At 43.6% G+C, this 22519-nt stretch overlaps 1 protein-coding gene across 2 annotated transcripts in view; it reads left to right on the top strand.

The window, feature by feature from the left end:
- Nucleotides 1-2421: 2421 nt before the first annotated feature.
- LOC122926712 (sialic acid-binding Ig-like lectin 10) overlaps nucleotides 2422-22519 on the top strand; it is a 36772-nt gene continuing 16674 nt past the window's right edge. For both annotated transcript variants that reach the window (XR_006387701.1, XM_044278182.1), the window contains exons 1-6: nucleotides 2422-2711; nucleotides 3770-3799; nucleotides 4248-4298; nucleotides 18930-19178; nucleotides 21190-21231; nucleotides 21699-21947. Coding sequence is in view for 1 of the 2 variants with exons in the window: in XM_044278182.1 (XP_044134117.1) it covers nucleotides 2468-2711; nucleotides 3770-3799; nucleotides 4248-4298; nucleotides 18930-19178; nucleotides 21190-21231; nucleotides 21699-21947 (865 nt within the window). In the remaining variant the exon portion in view is untranslated. The remainder of the gene's footprint in view (nucleotides 2712-3769; nucleotides 3800-4247; nucleotides 4299-18929; nucleotides 19179-21189; nucleotides 21232-21698; nucleotides 21948-22519) is intronic.

Here is a 22519-nt window from a genome sequence, read left to right as displayed (position 1 = left end):
GAGCTCAAGCTCAGAGTTGCACAGAGACAGCCTCGAAACCTTAGGGATTTAGAGATGATCTGCAAAGAGGAGTGGACCAACATTCCTCCTAAAATGTGCGCAAACTTGGTCATCAATTACAAGAAACGTTTGACCTCTGTGCTTGCAAACAAGGGTTTTTCCACCAAGTATTAAGTCTTTTTTTGTTAGAGGGTTCAAATACTTATTTCACTCAATGAAATGCAAATCAGTTGCTATCTTTTATTTAAAGTTATTTTTTCGATTTTCCTTTTGATGTGCTATCTGCCACTGTTACAATAAACCTACCATTGAAATGATACTGTTCTGAGACTTTTCATTTCTTTGTCATTGGACAAACTTACAAAATCAGTGAGGGGTCAAATAATTATTTCCCCCACTGTACATTGTGACATACAACGTAGCAGAGCCGATGCTGTCATCCCGGATGTGCTCTGACCTGAGAAGAGACTTTACTAGACCAAGACTGATAATCCAGGATGTCTGATAATATTACCACCGATAATCCAGGATGTCTGATAATATTACCACCGATAATCCAGAATGTCTGATAATATTACCACCGATAATCCAGAATGTCTGATAATACTACCACGATAATCCAGAATGTCTGATAATACTACCACCGATAATCCAGGATGTCTGATAATACTACCACCGATAATCCAGGATGTCTGATAATACTACCACCGATAATCCAGAATGTCTGATAATACTACCACCGATAATCCAGAATGTCTGATAATACTACCACCGATAATCCAGGATGTCTGATAATATTACCACCGATAATCCAGGATGTCTGATAATACTACCACCGATAATCCAGAATGTCTGATAATACTACCACGATAATCCAGAATGTCTGATAATAATACCACCGATAATCCAGAATGTCTGATAATACTACCACGATAATCCAGAATGTCTGATAATACTACCACCGATAATCCAGAATGTCTGATAATACTACCACCGATAATCCAGAATGTCTGATAATACTACCACCGATAATCCAGAATGTCTGATAATACTACCACCGATAATCCAGAATGTCTGATAATACTACCACCGATAATCCAGAATGTCTGATAATACTACCACCAATAATCCAGGATGTCTGATAATACTACCACCGATAATCCAGAATGTCTGATAATACTACCACCGATAATCCAGAATGTCTGATAATACTACCACCGATAATCCAGGATGTCTGATAATACTACCACCGATAATCCAGGATGTCTGATAATACTACCATCGATAATCCAGAATGTCTGATAATACTACCACCGATAATCCAGGATGTCTGATAATACTACCACCGATAATCCAGAATGTCTGATAATACTACCACCGATAATCCAGAATGTCTGATAATACTACCACTGATAATCCAGGATGTCCAATAATACTACTACTGAATATACATTTCACTGTTAGTAACAGCAGAGAGGTTTTAGAAATAGAAATAGTAGTAGTGATAGCTGCAGTAGCAGTATTAATAGTAGTAGTAGTAATAATAGTAGCAGTAGTGCTAATAGTAGTAATAATAATAGTAGCAGTAATAATAGTAGCAGTAGTACTAATGGTAGTATTAGCAGTAGTATTAGTGATAGTGGTAATAGTAGTAATAATAGTAGTATTAGTAATAGAAGTAATAATAATAGTAGTAATAATAGTAGAAATAATAGCAGCAGCAGTAATACTAATGATAGCATTAGTAGTAATAATAGTAGCAGTAGTACTAATAGTAGTATTCCAGCAAATTCAGTTCAAAGTACTAACAAATACATACAAGGCCGTCCATAACCTGTCCCCTCCCTACATCTCTGAGCTACTTTCCTGATACACCCCCACACGCACTCTCCGATCCTCACAAGACCTCCTCCTCTCCTCTTATTGCCTCTTCCCACAATTGCCTCCAAGATTTCTCCGGTGCATCCCCCATACTCTGGAACTCGCTACTCGTAATAGGAGTAGTAGTAGTGGCAGTAGTAGTGGTAGACTAGTGGTGATAAGAGGAATAGTAGTGGTAATAGGAGTAGTAGTAGTGGTGGTAGTAGTAGAACAGCGGTAATATAAGTAGTAGCGTTAGACTAGTGGTGATAAGAGGAGTAGTAGTGGTAATAGGAGTAGTAGTAGTGGTGGTAGTAGTAGAATAGCGATAATATAAGTAGTAGCGGTAGACTAGTGGTGATAAGAGGAGTAGTAGTAGTGGTGGTAGATTAATGGTAGAATAGTGGTAACAGTAGTAACACCAGCCAGATGTACCTTCCAGGCTAGTACTCAGCCCCTCTGACACGGCTCTGCTAGGTCTACCGATACCTCTTTGATTATCGTCTTATTATAACTAATTCCAACCTGTAAATGTTCATTTCTGGAATCATTTTTAGGATTAACAGACAAACCGGAGATCTCTGTGGAGAAGTTGGTGGCTGGGAAAATGGCGACAGTAACCTGCAGAAGTCCAGGAACATGCGCTGGATCTGCTCCTCGCATCACATGGAATAGAAAGAATGAAGATTTATACAATTACCAAAATAATTACCCAAATAAAACCAGGACTTACTTCTCCAATATTACATTCGCCCCTACAAAGGATGACAACAGATCGCCCCTGGTCTGCAGAGTGGATTTCCTGGAAAACACGGCTGTGACAGAACAGACGATCGTCCTAAACGTGGAATGTAAGTCTCTTCACAGATATTACTCACTTGTCATCATTGTCACCACAGTATTGCCTCAAAGTGCAACGATGAGCATTAACTGTATAGGAAATAGTGCCCCCCGCTGGTTGGTGTCGGCATACTATGTAATAATGAATAACAACCAGCAGAGGGAGCTATACATTGGGCAGACTTGCAGGGGCTCAGTGTCAAGCCCTCTTGGGTATTTATGCCACTGACCATACATGGACCATGTTTAAGGTCTGAGATTTAGGCAGAATTTGGTGGAAAATCGGCACAGTCATAGAGATGCAGATTTTGTCGATTTAGTTTCTTGAGTGGTTTAACGTGAATTCGAAGAATTGAGAATAAATAGGCTTAGTGATAAAATTATTTACTAAACATGATTAAATTAAATATATTTAGTGAAAGAGACGAATCATTACAAATCACATATGGAACAGTAAAGGTAAATAATATTCACCTAGCGTGCAATACAATGGGGGAAGCTCCTGTTGCCACATTACCCACATGGCCGACATCCCATGGTAATACAAGAGAGAGATAGTAACCTACAGCATCCTACCTGGATGATGTTCTCAGCGTAGCTCCGTTCTTTGTCTTTGCGCGCAAAGGTTTATACCTCTCAGCCCCCCTACCCTTGTAGGAGAACACCCGTCCCACGAGTTACCCCTCTGAGATGTGGTCTGGTGGTCATCTGACATAGAACAATGGCTTTGTATATACTAACTATCCCTAACTCACTACATAACAAGTAATGTAGAAGGTACTGAAATATAATAATTAAAGGGGAAGAACCAATTAGTTCTTGATTACGTACAATACCCTTACAGCACTTTCTGTAACTCTTTGATGCTATATTACTTATGCACCATAACAAACCCTAGTACAGATAATGTTGGCCTGCAGTCCTATGCAAATCCACAGGTAAAGTGAACCACTAGTAAAGTGAGCACTGCTACATCTGTAATAACATTGGAGACAGGCTTTTGTGATCTAACAGTAATAATGTAAAGGAGACCTTTTTAACCTAACCTATTTCCATCTTTTTCTTGCAGACCCTCCTGATGTGACTATCACCATTGAAGGTAATTACATCCTACACTAATGGTTGAGATCCCCAAAAACTATCATTAGTGGGGTGAGATCCTTCCCCTTGAGACCCCTAACTATTAGACAGAGTAGAGAGCCAATCTATAAGAGAAGCTCCTGCTCTCTCCGGGTCAAGTTGGCCAAGTATTATATGGATAGTCATTCATCTAAATGGCCATTATGTAATACTACACTCCCCCTGTAGTTGCAGCTGGATTTTAGATAAAAGCATTCTGGATTTTAGATAAAAGCCACTGATTGAGGAGGTTCCAGGAGCCATAGCAGCTTCCATCCACATGCTGCTACCTCACCAGCAGAAGGCACAAAGAGGGTCTTTAATCCGTCGGGCATCTTGGGAATTATTCAACATACTGTATGCACTAGGGATCTTGCTAAACCTGTTATGAACAAGTCCTAAACTCCCTTATTTATGATCTCTCTTAGGATCCTTCACCAGATCTTCTGCACCCCAGGCAAGACCTTCAGACTTTCCAGGTAAGTTTATTGTATAATATTTTATCTTCTTCATTTCTACCTACCTACCTCATATCTATCAAATTCAAATCAGCTTTATCGGAGAGACTAGATACATATTAACATTGCCAAAGGAAGTGTGAAATAATTGGGTAGTGATGGGGAATGAGGATAGGGACACATCCAGGGTGAGGTTTAGGAGTCCATGGCATATCACACTCCTCTCACTCTATGGCAGGTACTCCCGTATTGTGCTGCTATGGTCGCCCTGTTCTCCTCCTCCCCCAGAGATCAGACAGTCTCCTGACCTGACTGTCCCTCACTGCTGAGTATTCGAGGAACCATAGTAGGAAGTGGGCCTCATCCTCCACAGCCACCTGATTTTTTTTTTGGCATAGCGCCAAACTTTGAGCCATGACACATCCATCAGGTGGGACAGGACAGCCAATTGAGACATTTCAGCACATGGACATGACCCCTACCCTATAAATAAACCCGATCTGTCCGCCATTTTATATTCAGTCTTTTGTAGGGAGAGGTTGCTGTGTGGAGCAGGGACAGGCTGTTAGGGACACAAATCCCTAGCTAATAGGGCCACAAAATTCCATTTAAGGACTGGTATAGGTGTGCTATCGATAGGTGTGACATACAGAGGGGTGTAATATACTTATAATATACTTTCTTACATAGAAAGTATATAATAGTGCAATTGTATTGTGCAGCAGTTGTGTGCGGTTCTGCTCAGATACTGCAGGTATACAGAGGGACAAACGCTATTGGAGTAACTAATTGCAACTGGTGTGATATACCTGCTTCCACCAAATATTGATTAAGGGGTTGTATATACCAGTTTCCACAAAATTCTGATAGAGGATATTGATATACCGGCTTCCACAAAATATTGATTGAGGAGTTTGATTTACCAGCTTCCAGCAAATACTCATTATTAAGTTCTATATACCTTTTTCCACAAAATACTGATAGAGGGGATTGATATACCTGCTTCCACAAAATATTGATTGAGACCTGCAATATACCTGCTTCCACAAATACTGCTTTTCTATAGGGACTTTTGTCACAGGGTAATTTTGAAAATGACAGGCAGAGGAAGAGGCAGGCCATTCTGCAGGGTTGGTAGGGGTCGGGCAGGTGCACCAGGCCGGAGCCTAATTGTGAAGTTGGAGAAGGTGAGTGCGATTAGAGTTGGTTGAGTGGCTCACTCAGCCTTCCGCTTCAGCACCCTCTTCATCTTCTGTATCTGCACCCTCCTCACTATATGCTGTGTGCACCCCCAAAGACACCACCACCATAGCCCCTCCACTCGAGTCAGAGGAATTATTTTTCCCTCCATTCCCAGACATTACCGATGCGCAGCCATTCTTGGCATCGGATCAGGAAAAGGAGGTAGCAACGGCCGCCACCCAGCGGTCTGATAATATTACCCAGATCAGCCTAAAGAGGTTGATCCCCGCTGTTGCTGCCTACTCCGAGATCTCTAATGCCCGTGGTGGTAAAGGTGAGGATGATGATGTGTCGATGGACGTCACGTGGGTGCCCACAAGAGAGGAAAAGAAGGGGAGTTCAGAGGTAGAGACAGAGCAGCAGAGAGGGAGGAGAAGGAGGAGAAGCAGGCAGAACTTACAGTGCCCAGGAGGCAAAAAGCAGACTGCAAATGTATCTGGAGAAAGCACCATGGACGGTCACATCTTGCGCTCCCAGGATGCCGGCACATGACCCCGCAGTGTGGGCTTTTTTTAACGTGTCAGCTGTTGAAAATAGTTTTTCCATCTGCAGCCTGCTGTCAACGCATAAGTCGCGGTAAGCCCAACACTCACTCTGGGGCGACCGCCTTAAAAAGTCATCTGACCTCCAATCACCGAGCCCAGTGGGAGCAACAGCGTCAGAACCCACAAAGCCACACTCCCGGCGTTCTATGTCCTGCCTCTTCTCCTTCTCCTCTCTCCTCCCATTTGTCCTTCACTCCATCTTCCACCGTGCCGTCGTCGCGTTCATCTGGCAAAAGGCAGGCTTCCGTGGCCCAAATGTTCGAACGTAAAAAGTTGATGATGCCGGATAACCCTCTTGCCCAACGGCTGACCATGGCTTGTCAGAACTGCTAGTCCGCCAACTAATGCCATATAAACTGGTGGACTCAAAAGCGTTTAGAAAATTTTTGGCCATTGGCACACCGCAATGGAAGGTCTCCAGAAGGAAATATTTCTCCCAGAAGGGCATCCAAGAGCTATATGGCCCTGTTCAGCAGCAAGTAAATGTATCTCTGGCACACAGTGTCGGTGCCAAGATACATCTGACCACAGACACATAGTCAAGCAAACACAGGCAGGGAAGGTACATAACCTTTACTGCCTACTGGGTGAAACTTCTGACGGCTGTCAAGCATGTAACCCGTGGCACCCATGTGGATTTGGTGTTACCGCCACGGATTGCATGCAGGCCTGCCTCTTTTTCTCCTCATCCTACTTCATCCTCCGTCTCCTCCTCGGCTGACTCCTCCTTTTTCACTGCTACCGCCCCTTCCGCTGCACTCCCCCAGCTCCCCAGAACATATTTGATGGGCCAGGTGAGATGTTGCCATGCTGTGCTGCAGCTGTTTTGCCTAGAAGCCAAGAGCCACACCGGTCCTGCACTGCTTTCAGCAATGCGGTCACAGGCCGATCAGTGGTTAACCCCCCTCAATTTGACAGTTGGTAAAGTGGTGTGCGAACAATGGTGCCAACAGGGGAAAATGACACACGTGCCGTGCATGGCACACGCCCTGAACTTAGTCGTGCAGCGATTTGTTGCCAAATACCCCGGGGTCCAGGACGTCTTGCGGCAGGCCAGGAAAATCTCTCACCATTTTAGAAGATCTTACACGCCCATCGTTTGCATTGCTGACGTTCAGCGGTGACACCACTTGCCCGTTAGACGTCTGATTTGTGACTGCCCAAAGTGCTGGAACTCCACCTTGTATATGCTTGGTAGGCTGCTCCAGCAGAAACGTACTGTTAACGACTACCTGTATGAACTCTGCTGCAGGACAGGTTCTGGGAAGCTTGGTTTTTTTTCACCACGCCAGTGGCTGCTCATGCGCGACGCATGCAGACTTCTGTGGCCATTTGATGAGATCACAAAACTGGTCAGTCGCAGCCAGGGTGCAATCAGTGACATCGTACCTTACACCTTCTTTCTGGAGCGTGCATTGCGTTGTATAATTGATCAAGCCGTCGAGGAGCAGGAAGATGAGGAAGTCGCAATGCTGAATTTATTCCCAAAGGGGGCTACTCCACCTGAGACAAGTCAGCATAACTCTGAAGAGGAGTCAGAGGAAGATGGTGCCTGGGGGAAGGAGGAGGAGGAGCAAGAAGAGCAGGCTTTAAACTTTTCTGGGATCCCTGGTGTTGTCCGTGGCTGGGGGGACGAGCCCGAGGACGACATTCTCCTGGGCGATAAGCAGGAGCCAGGCCGCTCCACCGCTACCAATTTAGTGCAAATGGGGGCCTTCATGCTCCAGTGTTTGAAGAGGGAACCCCCGTATAAAAAGCATAAAGGGCAAGAACCAGTACTGGGTGGAAACGTACTTAGACCCACTGTCACGGACGGTGTACCGGAAACAAGGCAAAGCAACATGTATAAACGACTCGCTGGATCCAAAAACTAAGGAACCAAGGGAGACCCCTGCAGAAGACCTGGCACTTTCCCTGGCTGCTCAGCCAAAGCAAAGATCCGAATGGTGGAGGTTTGCATATCCACGAACCTTGACTATAAAGCCCTGAGCACCCTACAATAGTGAGGGGACACGACCACCGGCTCCCTACACAAGATACGGAGGGAGTCAGGGTCACCTGGGATCCAGCAAACAGAAAATAACAGATAAAGGTACAACACTTAGCTTTGAAGCAAACAGGAGAACAGAGTCAGCATGCAAACACACTCCAGGAAGTAGTATAAGCCGCCCAGAAAAGCCTTCTGGGGAGGAATTTAAAGGGAAGCAATTAGTCCAACACATGACAGCTGAGAGAGGCTAACGAGAGGAGGAGCTGAATACCACAACACAGAAACTCAAGGAGGAGGTTCTGAAAGGCCTCTGTCAGAGCTTCTCAGCTGTCTGGTTGTGACACCCACGGTACAAACACAAAATGGCGGACATGTTACCAGCATCACGGAGGGCTGTCAGAATGCAGCATTTCTAGGCCTTGCTGTGAGAGATGCTGCATTCTGCTGTTGCGGGTGCTGGCAGAGGAATTTCCACTTGCAGAGAAACAGTTGTGGGTACCAATCCTACCGCGCATGCAAGAAGAGGGCGGTTTGAAGATGTTTTGGTCACTTTGGATATGAGATCATTCTTGCAGCCAACCCATCGACAGCCGCCCTCTGGATCCAGCCTCAGGGAACGCCTAGACCGGCAGGTGTCCAACTACATCGGGTTAACGGCAGATGTGGACGCTCTGAGAAGCGAGGAATCCAGCACAATTTACCATGGAACTCTTGGCTTGCCCTTCGTCGAGTGTCCTGTCCGAAAGGATGTTCAGTGCAGCAGGGGGGGTCGTGACCGATAAGCGCACTCGCCTAGCTCACGACAGTGTGGACTACCTCACATTTCTAAAAATGAATGAGGCATGGATCTCAGAGGAATTCAACACCTGTGATGACCACGTTTAATTGAATTTCCTCATGCCAGCCCACACATATCCGCCACCACCCAGAACAAATAATGGTCCCTGTCTTATGTAAATACAGCGGCATTAAAAGGCCTTTTCTGTCCAGAGAATGCCTAATGTTTGGGACCTCGGAGAAATTCAACACTTGTGATGACCACGTGTTATCGATTTTCAACTTATTTTTATTTTTTTCAAGAGGGGGGATTTCTTTAGCTATGTTTTTAATCTAATTTTATATTTTACGTTCTTTTAAACATATGTTTTTCACATGTATTTGTACTGGCCTGCAGTAAAATTGATATTTAATGACCATCTAATATGCAGTTGTGTTAAAAAAATAAATAAAATAGCAGTGTTTGTATTCTTCTTTACAAACTCAAACATTCACTATATAAACAGAAAAATGTTTGAAGATTTAGCTTTCCTTTGAATCACTAATATTTAGTTGTATAACCGCTGGTTCTGAGAACTGCTGGACGTCTGTGCTGCTCGGAGTCAACCAACTTCTGGCCCCTGTGACCAGGTATTCCAGCCCAGGATGAATTGACCACATTCCACAGTTCCTCTCTATTTCTTGGTTTTGCCTCAGAAACTGCATTTTTGATGTCACACCACAAGTTTTCTATTGGATTAAGATCCGGGGATTGGGCTGGCCACTCCATAACGTCAATCTTGTTGGTCTGGAACCAAGATGTTACACGTTTACTGGTGTGTTTGGGTCGTTGTCTTGTTGGAACACCCATTTCAAAGGCATTTTCTCTTCAGTATAAGGCAGCATGACCTCTTCAAGTATTCTGATGTCTTCAGACTGATCCATGATCCCTGGTGTGCGATAAATAGGCCCAACACTGTAGTATGAGAAACATCCCCATATCATGATGCTTGGCCACCATGCTTCACTGTCTTCACCGTGTACTGTGGCTTGAATTCAGTGTTTGGAGGTCATCTGATGAACTGTCTCCGGCCACTAGACCCAAAAAGAACAATCTTACTTTCATCAGTCCCCAAAATGTCTCCTTAGGCCGTCAATGTGCTCTTTGGCAAATTGTAACCTCTTCAACACATATCTTTTTTCCAACAGTGGGACTTTGCGGGGGCCTCTTGCAGATAGCTTGGCTTCACATAGGCGTCTTCTTATTGTAACAGTACCCCACAGGTAACTTTAGACCTTCATTCATCTTCCTGGAGCTGATTGTTGGCTGAGTCCTTGCCATTTTGGCTATTCTTCTATCCATTCGAATGGTAGTTTTTCGCTTTCTTCCACGTCTTTTAGGTTTTGGTTGCCATTTTAAAGCATTTGCAATCATTTTAGCTGAGCAGCCTATCATTTTCTGCACTTCTTTATATGTTTCCCCCTCTCCAATCAACTTTTTCATCAAGGTACGCTGTTCTTCTGAACGATGTCTGGAACAACCCATTTTCTTCAGAATTTCAGAGAGAAATGCACTGTAATCGGCATGTACATTTGCTGCCTTCCTTCCTTAAATAAGGGCAATAATTGCCACCAGTGACCTCACTCATTGAACTCCACACTGCTATTATTTTGAACATGCACCTTTCAATAAGTGATTGAATTACAGAGAATCAGCAGCATGCATGTCATGACTGTTGGGTCTGTTGGGTTTCTTTTACTCTACTACACCTGCTAGTAAATTATTTGCCATGTAGAAATATCATTTCTACCAAAATCAGTGATTGATTAGGTTAGTGATGTCTGACTGCTATTATTTTGAACATAACTGTACCTCCAACCACATAATTACTTGATGTATTTTGTCCGGTGAATGAATAATTTTTGTGGCCTGTAGTCCACGGGCCTGCAGTAAAATTGATATCCATTGACCGTATAATATACCTCCAGCCACATAATCACTTGATCTTTTATGTAGGGTGAATGCATAATTTTTGGGGCCTGAACTCCACTGGCCTGCAGTAAAATTGATATCCAATGACCGTCTAATACAGTGTTTCCCAACTCCAGTCTTCAGTGCCCACCTACCGGTCATGATTTGAGAATCCTGATGCATCAACACTAATTGTATAACCTGCTCAATTCTAAGGAAATCCTGAAAACATGACCGGAAGGTGGCCCCCGAGGGCTGGAGTTGGGGAACACTGGTCTAATATACCTCCAGCCACATAATCACTTGTTCTTTTCTGTCAGGTGAATGCCTAATGTTTGGGGCCCGTATTCCCGTGGTCTAAAAAATTTTTTTTCTAGGCTCCAGCAGGGTTCACATTTTTGACAGTTTCCCTTTAAGATGCATAAAAATGGCCCCTGATTAAAATTGGCCCCTGACATATTTTTTGTTGGAATTTTTGCCATTGATCCTCTTATGTCACTGTCCATGTTGTTGGACGATTTGTGCATTTCTAGTAAGTATTTGGTGGCTGCAAATATGAGCTGAATGTTTTTCAGGTTCTCCTACCATTAAAGTGAATAGGGCCCGCTGCGATGTTGCGGTTCGCAAACATTTTATTGGATTTGCGCGATCACGTTCGCGAATCGTCCTGGCCGATGTTCGTCCATCACTACTGGTGATACCACTGATGCGGTGCAGGCTCAAAACGTGACAGACCTAGGCCACGCTTGGCTGCTGCTAGCTCTGTGCGAGTATCTCCCTTTAGCATTTTTTTCTTCACAAGTCCAGTGCAGAAAACCACAGTCATGTGCAAGATCTGCCAGATTAAAATAAACTGTGGGCATTCAAACACAAACATACAGTAGGTAACAGGGCTCTATGAGGCGGCATCACCTGGACATCTTGTGGGAAAATAGAATTTGCCAGCATTCGTGTAACGGATCTCCTGGCACCCCGACCGGGTACCTCCGTTGATAGATGCTCCTAGTGCTTCCCGAGGACTCCAAGCACTCCACTCAACACCATAACTGCCACAGGAGCAAGGAACAGCTCTTACAAGAGCTAATAGTATAGCCCGGGGAGTATAGCAAATCTTTAGTGTATAGCAATCCCCAGTGTCGATCAGTTACCCAAACACCAGCCTCAACATGATGAAGGGTACAACAGGAACTCTTTATTGAACACACAAGCATTGACTTATACACATTTTCCAACAAGGTTACCACCCACAGGGTTTTGTAAAAACAACCAATAAACACGTACAATACACTCAGACACTACCACACAAAATCCTCCCCTCTGCCTGTGATACAATTTCCCCACACAATGGGTTGATGCAATTGTATCACAGGCAGGAGAATACACAATGTCTTCTGTCCTGGAGACAACCGAGGCGTAATTCAATTATCTTTCAGGAAAAAGGGAAATCGCCAATACACACACGGAGACAATAGGACAGACATTACCACTCAAATATACAATGTCCCATCCTTTACAGTACACATAGACATTTAACATATCCCAAAATGGCACGAATTAGACCAGGGGTTCAAACGTTAGTAAAAGTCCTTTGTGAACAAAGGAAGCCTGGCTGATGAGAGGGCCCATAATCCTGGGGCAAGAGGCGGACAACCAGGCCTCTCCACCACCCAGTGGCGAGGTTGGTTTTGCCACAATTCGCAATCAGAACAAGGCTGTCCTTCTTACCCTGGTCTTCTTTGTGGTAGCCAGCCCGCATCCCCAAGCGGTACAGTGTCCTTGCTATCAACATCAGCTTCTTTTTCTCCTGCATAGACTACTCTTTGTGTTCTGCTCTATCGTCAGACATCCATAACGGAATGTGTGGTCATGAGAAAACTATTTGCGACCAGAAATTAGCTTGTATGCACGCTGAAATCCCACCGGACGATGTAGTTGCTACTGAACCAGTTAGGCTACTTTCACACTCGCATTTTGGGCGGATCTGTCATGGATCTGCAAAAATGGATCCGCTACAATAATACAACCGCATGCATCCGTATTATCTGTAAAATAGCCAATGGGAGACGGATCCGTTTTCTATTGTACCAGATTGTGTCAGAGAAAACGTCCCCATTGACTTACATTGTGTGCCAGGACGGATCCGTTTGGCTCAGTTTCGTCAAGCGGAGAGCAGCGTTTTGGTGTCCGCCTCCAGAGCGGAATGGAGACTGATTGGAAGCAAACTGATGCATTCTGAGTGGACCCTTTCCCATTTAGAATGCATTAGGGCAAAACTGATTCGTTTTAGACCGCTTTTTACAGCCCTTAACGGATCTCACAAACGGAAAGCCAAAACGCGAGTGTGAAAGCAGCCTTAGTTGTGATAAATGTTGTGCAGATCTTTGTCTTTGCACAGATTTTTTCTGCTCTGTGGCAGTAATACTTCTGGTCAGCTGTTTGTTAAAATTGTCTCAACTTCTAAATGACTGTGACCTTTCTCCGCACATAAATTGTTCCCTAACTGCTTGGTTTTCAGGGGAGGCCGATTGATACAGTAGCTGGAACTGGCCCCCTGTGCAATCACTGTACCGTGACTCCAGAGTCATCTCAGAGAGGGTTTTAAGCATGACGAGTGGCATTGTCACTAGAGATGATTGATTGATTTGGTCGCTTCGTAATTTGTCATGAAGTGCATTCGATTAGGTCTATCCCAGAATGTATCTCGGTGTACATCAATGTGCAGTGCAGCAACATACGTAGCTAGTCCTTTCTTGTTGCAAAATAGTTACTGTGCGTATGAATGACAGGCAGGTCACATACAGTATATGGATATGCACATCATCGTGCAGGCCACCAACATTCCTTGCTAACCCCCAGCTAAACAAAAAAAAAAAAAAAAAAGCATACGACATCCTTCAGTAAAGAAAAAAAAATGCTGCGAGCCCCTGCAGGTGTCCCGATGGCTCTAGTGGAACAAAATAAGGACACGGAGGCAGCGCCAATAAAGTAGTAGAGAAAAAAAAAGCTTTGTTTAATCCATGTTGTGGCAGTGCAAACACATGTTTGAATCTCATCTGTTAGCTGTAGAATGACTGTACGTCACTATTAGGCTTAGTTCACACTTATTTGGTCAGTTATTCTCACCGTTACTGTCAGAACCAATGCAGGTGCGGGTCAAAACCACAGAACAGGTGCAGATATATTCATGATACCTAATCTGCAAGTAGACTTGGCAGTGGTGAGGGTGGCAACAGCATGAAGAGTCACAATAGTGGCCCCAGAACAGAGTGAAGGGGGTAACAGCAGTGGCAGTAACAGCACAAGATGGTGGAAGATCACAGTTGGGGCAGATGGCAGTAGAGGCAGCAGGCATGTGGCATCAGTCAGATCATTACTTCCAGAATGATCCAGTCTGATCCATCAGGCACCGGTGTGTGGAAATCCTGGTTGATCCAGGCCTGATTCATCTTTATAAAGGTAAGGCCTCATGCACACGACTGTTGTTGTGTCCCGTGTCCGTTATTCCGTTTTTCGTGATTTTCTGCGGACCCATTGACTTTTAATGGGTCCGTGGAAAACTCGGCTAATGCACCGTTTGTCATCCGCGTCCGTGATCCCCGTTTCCTATTTTTTTCACGGACAACGGTTTGCGGACCCATTCAAATCAATGGGTCCGTGAAAAAACACGGAGGCACACAAGATTGTCATCCGCGTCCGCGCGTCCGCATCAGTTTTTTTTCCTATCATTTGCATGGCAAACTTGACTTAGATTTTTTTTTACTTTCCTTCATGTCTGAAGATCCTCCAAAAATAAAGGGAGACACACGGAAACAAAAACGGACACGGATCACGGAACGACGGAAACCCTTTTTGCGGACTGCAAAAAAATACTGTCGTGTGCATGAGGCCTAAGTCTCACAACATTTTTTGTTGAGAGGCGAGTTCTCAGTGGGATAACTATGCCACCCGCCACACTAAACACCTGCTCTGATGCCACACTACTGGCCGGGCAAGAAAACTTGACCAGGGCAAACTCAGCCAGTTGCGGCCACAATTCAAGTTTGGTTGCCCAGTAGTCCAGGGAACCTTGGATCTGGAGTGACAGGGTGCAATCCAAGTATGCCACCACCTGCTGATTCATGTTTTGCTCTGTCCTGCTGCTGCTTCTGGGTGGTTTCTTCAGTAGACAGGTGAAGAAAAATTATCATTAGAAACTCCATACTTAAAGGGGTTTTCCCTTCTCAGACAATGGGAGCATATCGCCAGGATATGCCCCCATTGTCTGATAGGTGCGGGTTCCACCTCTGGGACCTGCACCTACACCAAGAACAGAGCACCATATTTATTTATATGAGGTTGCCGAAAATAGCTGAAAACTATCTCGTCTGTTTTCTTTCGGGCCCATAGAAGTGAACGGGAGCAGTGACCATAATTGCATGGTGCACTCCTATTCACTTCTATGGGGAGAGCGCTTGGTGGTGGCCAGACCAATGGAAACCTGGGACCCACACCTATCAGACAATGGGGACATATCCTAGTGATATGCCCTTAAAATGGGAATACTCGTTTAAGTTGCTGCTGATGGTGCTGGCTGGTCCTGCCCCCATACCCCCCTCCAGCAGACATGGCAGTGTAGTGTGACCTCAGAGGGTCTCCCCAGTTAGACCTTCGTGAGAATGGCCAATGGTGTGCGCAGGCAGTAACCAACCGAATACAAAGGATGTCTCGATAGTAGTTGAGTTTTTCAGACCTCTCAGAAGTTGTAAAAAAAGGCACCCATTTTGGACTGGTAGTAAAGGTCTAACTTTGTGGAGAGCCAGTAGTCATCGCGAATGGTGATAATGCAGCTGTCACTACGCAAGCAACTCAGCATGCATCAGGCCATTTGCACAAAGGACTCAGAGGGACTCCCTGCCTCCATCTCCACTGCATACTGCCACAGTCTGTCGGGGTCATCTGAGTTATCTTCGTCATCGCCCCCTAGATCCTTATGCTCCTACTGCTCCTCCCCTGTTGCTTGGGCGACTAAACCACCTGGTTCTGTATAGAATTCCTGGGCGTTTATGCCATCCTCCTCGTGCTCCTCCTCCGCCTGTGCCAGTTCGGCCTCCATAGGGCTCAGGTGACCATGAGATGTAGGCGCCACATCTTCTGTCCACTAACCAGTCAGATTTATCAGCATCCACTCCAGAATGTGAAGGAGTAGAATGACATAATTCATCCTGTAGTCCTGGTAAAAAAAAAAGTGCCCACCTCAAAGGGCCAGATCAAGAGCTGCTATAGTCAAACGTCTAAGTTACACCAGGGATTAGTCCTGTCCGTCTGCATCATCAAGGAATCAGTCAAAAATAGAATAGGGTGAAAAATACGGGTACATAGTTGTTAAGGTTTGAAAAAGTCCAACCTGTTCTCCTGCTATATTGATCCACGGATCAAATCCCTGGATCAATGTCCATCTTCCTTTTAAAAAGGGGTTGGGCCAAAGGGAAAGGGTGTGTAGAACAAGATTTCTATACATTGTCATAAGCGTCAATGTTATTTTAAATTAAAAAGTCATCTAAACCTTTTTTGAAGGTCCTGTACATCTCCTGTATTTGCTGTGACCGGCTCCCGTGGAAGGCTATTACAGAGAATCACAGATCTTACTGTAAAGAATGCTTGTCGCCTCTTACTGTATTACCCCTTGTTTTTGAGGGGGCTTAACCCTTTCGCTACTAGCGCCGTACAAGCATGACGCCCACTTGTTTCAAACAGCAGAGACCTGCGCAATAATACCGATCGCAGTAATTAAATGCTTTAGATGCAGTGATCAAGTGAGATCACGGCACCTGAATGCGGCCAATCGGGACTTCAATACATGCGCTGAATGCTCTGAGTCTCTATGAAGAAATTCAGAGCATTAATGCTGCAATTCTTATTTTGGCCACCAGATGGCAGGCCAACATAAGAAATGAGTAAAATGCAAAGAAATTGTAATTTTTTAAAATCCCTTATAGGTCAGAATAAAAAAAAATAAAAAACATAATTTATAAGGTCATTTATGAGCCTTAAAATTATGATAAATTTTAAAAAAAAATATAAAAAAAATAAATATATATAAGCGTTTAAATCACCCCTTTTTCCGTATAATAAAAAAAATACCTAAATAACAATAAATATAAACATCCTGAGTATCACCGCGCCCATAATATTAAAATCTAAAAAAAATATCCTAGTCGGCGAATGGCGTAACGGAAAAAAGGGTCAAAATGTCCGATTTGCCATTTTTTCATTGCTTCTCTTACCCCAAAAAATTTAATTAAATTAAATGTGATCCAAAAGTCATGCAGACTTCAAAATGGCATCTATAAAAACTGTAAATTGTCACGCAAAAATTAGCCTCTAAACAGCTCAGTTGACATAAGTATAAAAGTTATGGGGGTCAGAATATGGTGATGTAAAAAAAAAATTCTCAAAGTTTGCATTTATTTTTACACTAGTTACACATAAAATCCTATACATATGGGGTATCATTGTAATCGTACTGACCCATAGAAAGAAGGGCATGTGTCAGTTTGGCCGTACACAAAACCCTGTGGGAACAAAACCCGTAAACTGGTGGAGGGATTGCACTTTTTTGCAAATTCGAGCCTATTTGGAATTTTTTCCCACTTCTCACTACATTTTATGCTATAATTAATGGTGGCATTAGAAAGTAAAACTTGTCCCTCAAAAAATAAGCCTTCATATAGCTATGTGACCAGAAATATAAAAAAGTTATGGCTCACGGAAAATAGGGAAGAAAAATGAAAATGGAAAAAAATAAAAAAAATAAAACATCCGGTAGCTAAAGGGTTAACACAGAATAGCTTCCCTTGATATATTTTGTATGGTCCATTTATACAGGTTAATCATGTCCCCCCCTTAGATGTCTTTTTTCAAGGCTAAACAAATTTTGTTAATTTAATCTTTGCTTATAACTAAGATCTTCCAGCCCCTTTATGAGTATAGTTGCTATCCTCTGTACTTTTTCTAACTCCAGGGCATTCTTTTTATGGACTGGTGCCCAGAACTGAACTGCGTATTCCAGTTGAGGCCGCACTAACGCTTTGTACAGAGGCAATATTACATCCCTGCTCCGCAAGTCCATACCTTTTTGAATACAAGACAAAATTCTATTGGCCTTAGAGGCAGCTGACTGGCATTGAATGCTGTAATTTTGTCTATGATCTACTAATACACCCAGTGACTCTCCCAATTTTACTCCCCCTAGGGCATATGCCGCATGCAGATTATTAGCCATCAAGTGCATAACTTGACATTTATCTATAGTGAACCTCATTTGCCAAGTGGAGGCCCAAACAGTAAGTTTGTCCAAGTCAGCTTGTAACTTATTATGATCTTCCATAGACTTGACTGTATTACAAAGTTTGGTGTCATCTGAAAAATAGAAACATCACTACTACTCCCATCCTCTATGTCAATAATAAATAAGTTAAATAATATCGGACCCAACACAGAACCTTGGGTACACCACTTATCACCGGGGACCATTCAGAGCAGGAATCACTGACCGCAACTCTTTGGATACGATCATGAAGCCAATTTTCAATCCAATTACAAACTATATTTCTCTAAAAAAATTAGACCTCAATTTACTCATTAGTCGTCTGTGTGGGACAGTATCAAACACCTTTCCTCTGTCCAGGCTTCTACTCACCTCCTCATAAAAATAAATCAGGTTTTTATCAGGTCACTTATTATATTATTGACAGTTCAGAATCCTGTATGTAGTCCTATAGAAGGATGTTAAGCTTACTGGTCTATAATTTCCTGAAGACCTAGCACCCTTTTTGAAAATGGGCACCGCATTCACCTTGCGCCAGTCTCTTGGTACAAAGCATCTGTAATTATTATGAACAGAGGCAAAGCAATAACTGAACTGAGCTCCTTTAGAACTCTAGGGTGTAATCCCTCTGGACCTGGGGCCTTGTTCACTTTTTTAGCATATTAAGGACAATATCTACAGTCAGCCAGGTAAGTATGTGGCACCCACCCTTATGAAATGTTGATGGACTATACTGAAAATAATCATCAATACCAATGTCCTGACAAACACCTTTAATATGTAAGATTCTTCCTATCATCTCTTTCTCTATTTTGTTACCTGTCACTGATTTTTTTTTTAGCTGGTGACACAAATGAAACGTTTATAGTCAAAGAAGGAGACACCAAGATGATAAACTGCCAGGTGGACAGTAACCCAGTGGCGGAAATTACTTTGTTCGTTGGAGATGAAGTGAAACGAGGACCAACTAGTGGAAGCACGCTGGTCTACAGTCTTCACAATATTAGTCTTAGTGATGCTGGGAAATACTGGTGTTCGGGACAGAATGATCATGGGACCTCCAACAGGACCATTCAAATAATTGTTCACTGTGAGTAATTCCTAAGAAACCATGGGACATTCAAATGGATAATTAGTTGTCTGCCATCATCTCATTTTTCTTTCGTTAAAGGGGTTGTCCAAGGTATATATTTTTTATTAGGTGACACTGACGGGAAACTGATACAACAGTAAAGATGCTTAAGCTCATCCTTCTCTATTCCAACTGGGAAGAGGAATTTACAGGCTGTTACTATTTTATCAGGCTCCTGGTAGTGTACCCTAATAAAAATATATTTTTGGACAACCCTTAAATTTTTTTAGCATGAGGGCAATTTTTAAATCTTCTTGCTGTAATTTGTCGCAATTATATCAATTGTTTGATACATTTAGTGCATTTTTACCAGTTCTGAGTTAGGCCTCATGCACACGGCCGTTGTGCAGCCGTTCTGTGCATTGGGGACCGCAATTTGTGGTCCCCCAATGCACAGACAACATCCGTGCGGTGGCTGGGACGGATTGAGACCTATTCAACTTGAATGGGTCCGTGATCCGTCCGCACCATAAAAAAATTGAACATGTTCTATTTTTTTGCGGTTCGGAGGCACGGACAGAGACACCACCGAAGCACTCTGTAGTGCTTCCGTGGGCTTCCGATCCGTGCTTCCGTTCTGCACCGCATCTCCCGGATTGCGGACCTATTCAAATTAATGGGTCCGAATCTGTAATGCGGGTGCACATGGCCGTGTGCATGAGCCTTAAATCGTACCTGAGTTTTCAGAAAAGTTTACATAATGGCTGTGCTTCTTTGTACAATCATAACTGTGAGGGAAGAGGTCTTTTTTGGGCTTCTCTAATCTATATTTCAGCCTAAATATTCAGAATCCAGGCACTAATGCCGAAAATAGGCCGGATCCCCACTGGGTCCCATTATAGTCAATGGACTCTAGTGGTGCAAGCAGCATCCCGCTATGCCGGAGAAGCCTGCTGGAAGATTTTAACGCTAGTATGAAATTAGCTTTAAATCTCCCTTTAAGGGGTTGTCCTGCTATTTATTTTGATGACCTATCATCAGGATAGGTCATCAATATCAGATCGACGGGGTTCTGACATCCAGCACCCCCGCTGATCATCTGTTTACAGAGGGGGTGCCGCTCCATGCAAGCATTGCTACCATTTCATTACATAGCCAGTCATCTCCTTATATATTTGTAGCCTTCCTTCTTAAGAAGGGCTGGTGCAAGGATTTTTGCCTCCCTAGGCAAAAGCTAATTTTGCTGCCCTCCCTTGACTCTGCCCATTGACCACGCCCTTTGACCCACCCATAGACCCCCATCAGACCTCAGATCAGCCCAAAGACCAGCACTCAGCCCCCATTCAGACCTCAGATAAGCCCAAAGACCCCCACTCAGCCCCCAATGCCCCTCATCAAAACTTAAATCATTGCGGAAGGTAGAACGCTGCAGCTCCTCTTCCTCGCGCTCCCGTCTTCCCGCCGGCGCTGCACTGTCGCCTGACAGCGTGAAGCATCAGGTCATAGTGTGCACACTCTGTCCTGACGCTGTACGCACTAAGGAGGATAGCGCAGCGCCGGGGCCACCGCCGCCAGGGAGCTGGGACAGTGTAAGTTTAAAGTGGCGGGGCTGGCTGCGCAGGCGTGCGTGTTGGGTCTGGACCGGGATCACCCCATCAGACATGTCACCCAGTGCGGCCCGCACCAGTAACACCCCCCTCGCAACACCACTGCTAGTAGCAGTCTGCTACTGTGACTTCTATTGCGGTCAGACTCCAGAGCGCCGGCGCCCCCAGCAAGAGTGCGCTCTACGCGGTGGTCTACTCTGCTTATGGGTGGCGCCGGCCCTGTTGTTGTTACAAATTGAGCGAGGCAGTATGCAAAAGAATAGATGTGGTGACCCCACTACATTCACTGACTGCCTGGAGTGAATGAGACGTTCCCTCTTGGTCAGCCATGCAGAATATATGGGTGTATTTATTACCTCTCTTAGTGACTTCTGCATCATTCTAAATTTACTAACATACTTTTATACATGTATTTTATTCAGATCCTCCCAGAACACCAAATATAATCTGTACAGCAACTAAAGGTAACCCAATCTCTTTATGTATGATTCTGCACTCATTAGTTCTACCACTAGATGGTGATGTAGATTATGTTTTGTGTGATAGCGATTACTTTTGTGCTGTAGTTTTCTGTTGTAGACTATTTTCTTGCTTGATAAGTTGATCATTTTGTGTTATAGATAATTTTTTCTGTAGAATTTTTTCTGTAGGGTCTGGCAGATCTCGGACCCTATTTTTTTAATAAAATTTTTATGTTGTTCAATAAAACCGATAATTCATTAAATTCAATTAAGTGTCCTAAATATTTCACCATTTCTATCTGGAAGTCCTTCAGCCAAGCATTGTAACTGTATTTTCTATGGACCTACTGTTTCCAGCTTCATATCTAGACTAATGACTACCATCAAGTACAATGAGAAATATCAAAAATTTTACCAGTTGTTACCATTCAATATTACTTACTCCTTAATTTTTCTTTGTTTAACAACAGATTGTACCGTAGTCAAGCAGCAGATGATATATGTCTTGGAGAAATCCACAATCTCTTTACTCTGCACAGCGGAAAGTCTCCCGGAGGCTTCACTGTCCTGGGCAACTTCTGGTCCAAGCACTAACCAAACCAGAGTCAGTGGCCTTCTCACGCTTTCCAACGTATCTCTCAGCGATGAAGGACAGTTTACTTGTGAAGCCACTAATAATTATGGGAAGTCATTGTCCTTGGTCAACATCAAAGTGACCTGTAAGTAAAGATAATCAAGATAAACCCCCCCAAAAAATCACAAAATTGTACCTCATGGTGGAATGTCAGGGTTCATTACTAACCACTTGACACCGCAGGCAGTTTAGTCTTCTTTCACTGCCTTCCGAGAGCCATAACTTTTTTTTAACTTTCCATTGATGTTGCCATTTTCTAATTACATTTTACAGTCATAAAAATGTTGTTAAATTTTTGTTTACATTTTGGGGGGCATAGGAAACAATCTGCAATTTCATATCTTTTTTTATTATTTTTTTCCTGCAGTTTATGGCATTCACTGTGCTCTATACATTACGTTATCTTCAATCAAAATGTATATAGTTTTTTATGTTTTATTATATCTATTTTGCACAATACAAATACTTTAAAAATCCATCGCACTTACGTCACCATATTCTCTCGACAGCGCTGTGTAAGGGAATGTTTTTTGCGGGACAGTCAGTTGCATTCATTGGTCCCATTTAACTGTGCATACAGCTTTCTGATTACTTTTTATTCGGTTACTGGGGAGGTGAGATGGACAAAACACAGAATTGGTTTTCACCGTGCAGGTT

Source organism: Bufo gargarizans, chromosome 2 (assembly GCF_014858855.1).
Source record: "Bufo gargarizans isolate SCDJY-AF-19 chromosome 2, ASM1485885v1, whole genome shotgun sequence".
In the NCBI taxonomy this organism is placed as follows: Eukaryota; Metazoa; Chordata; class Amphibia; order Anura; family Bufonidae; genus Bufo; species Bufo gargarizans.
This window is presented reverse-complemented; position numbering and strand designations above follow the sequence as displayed.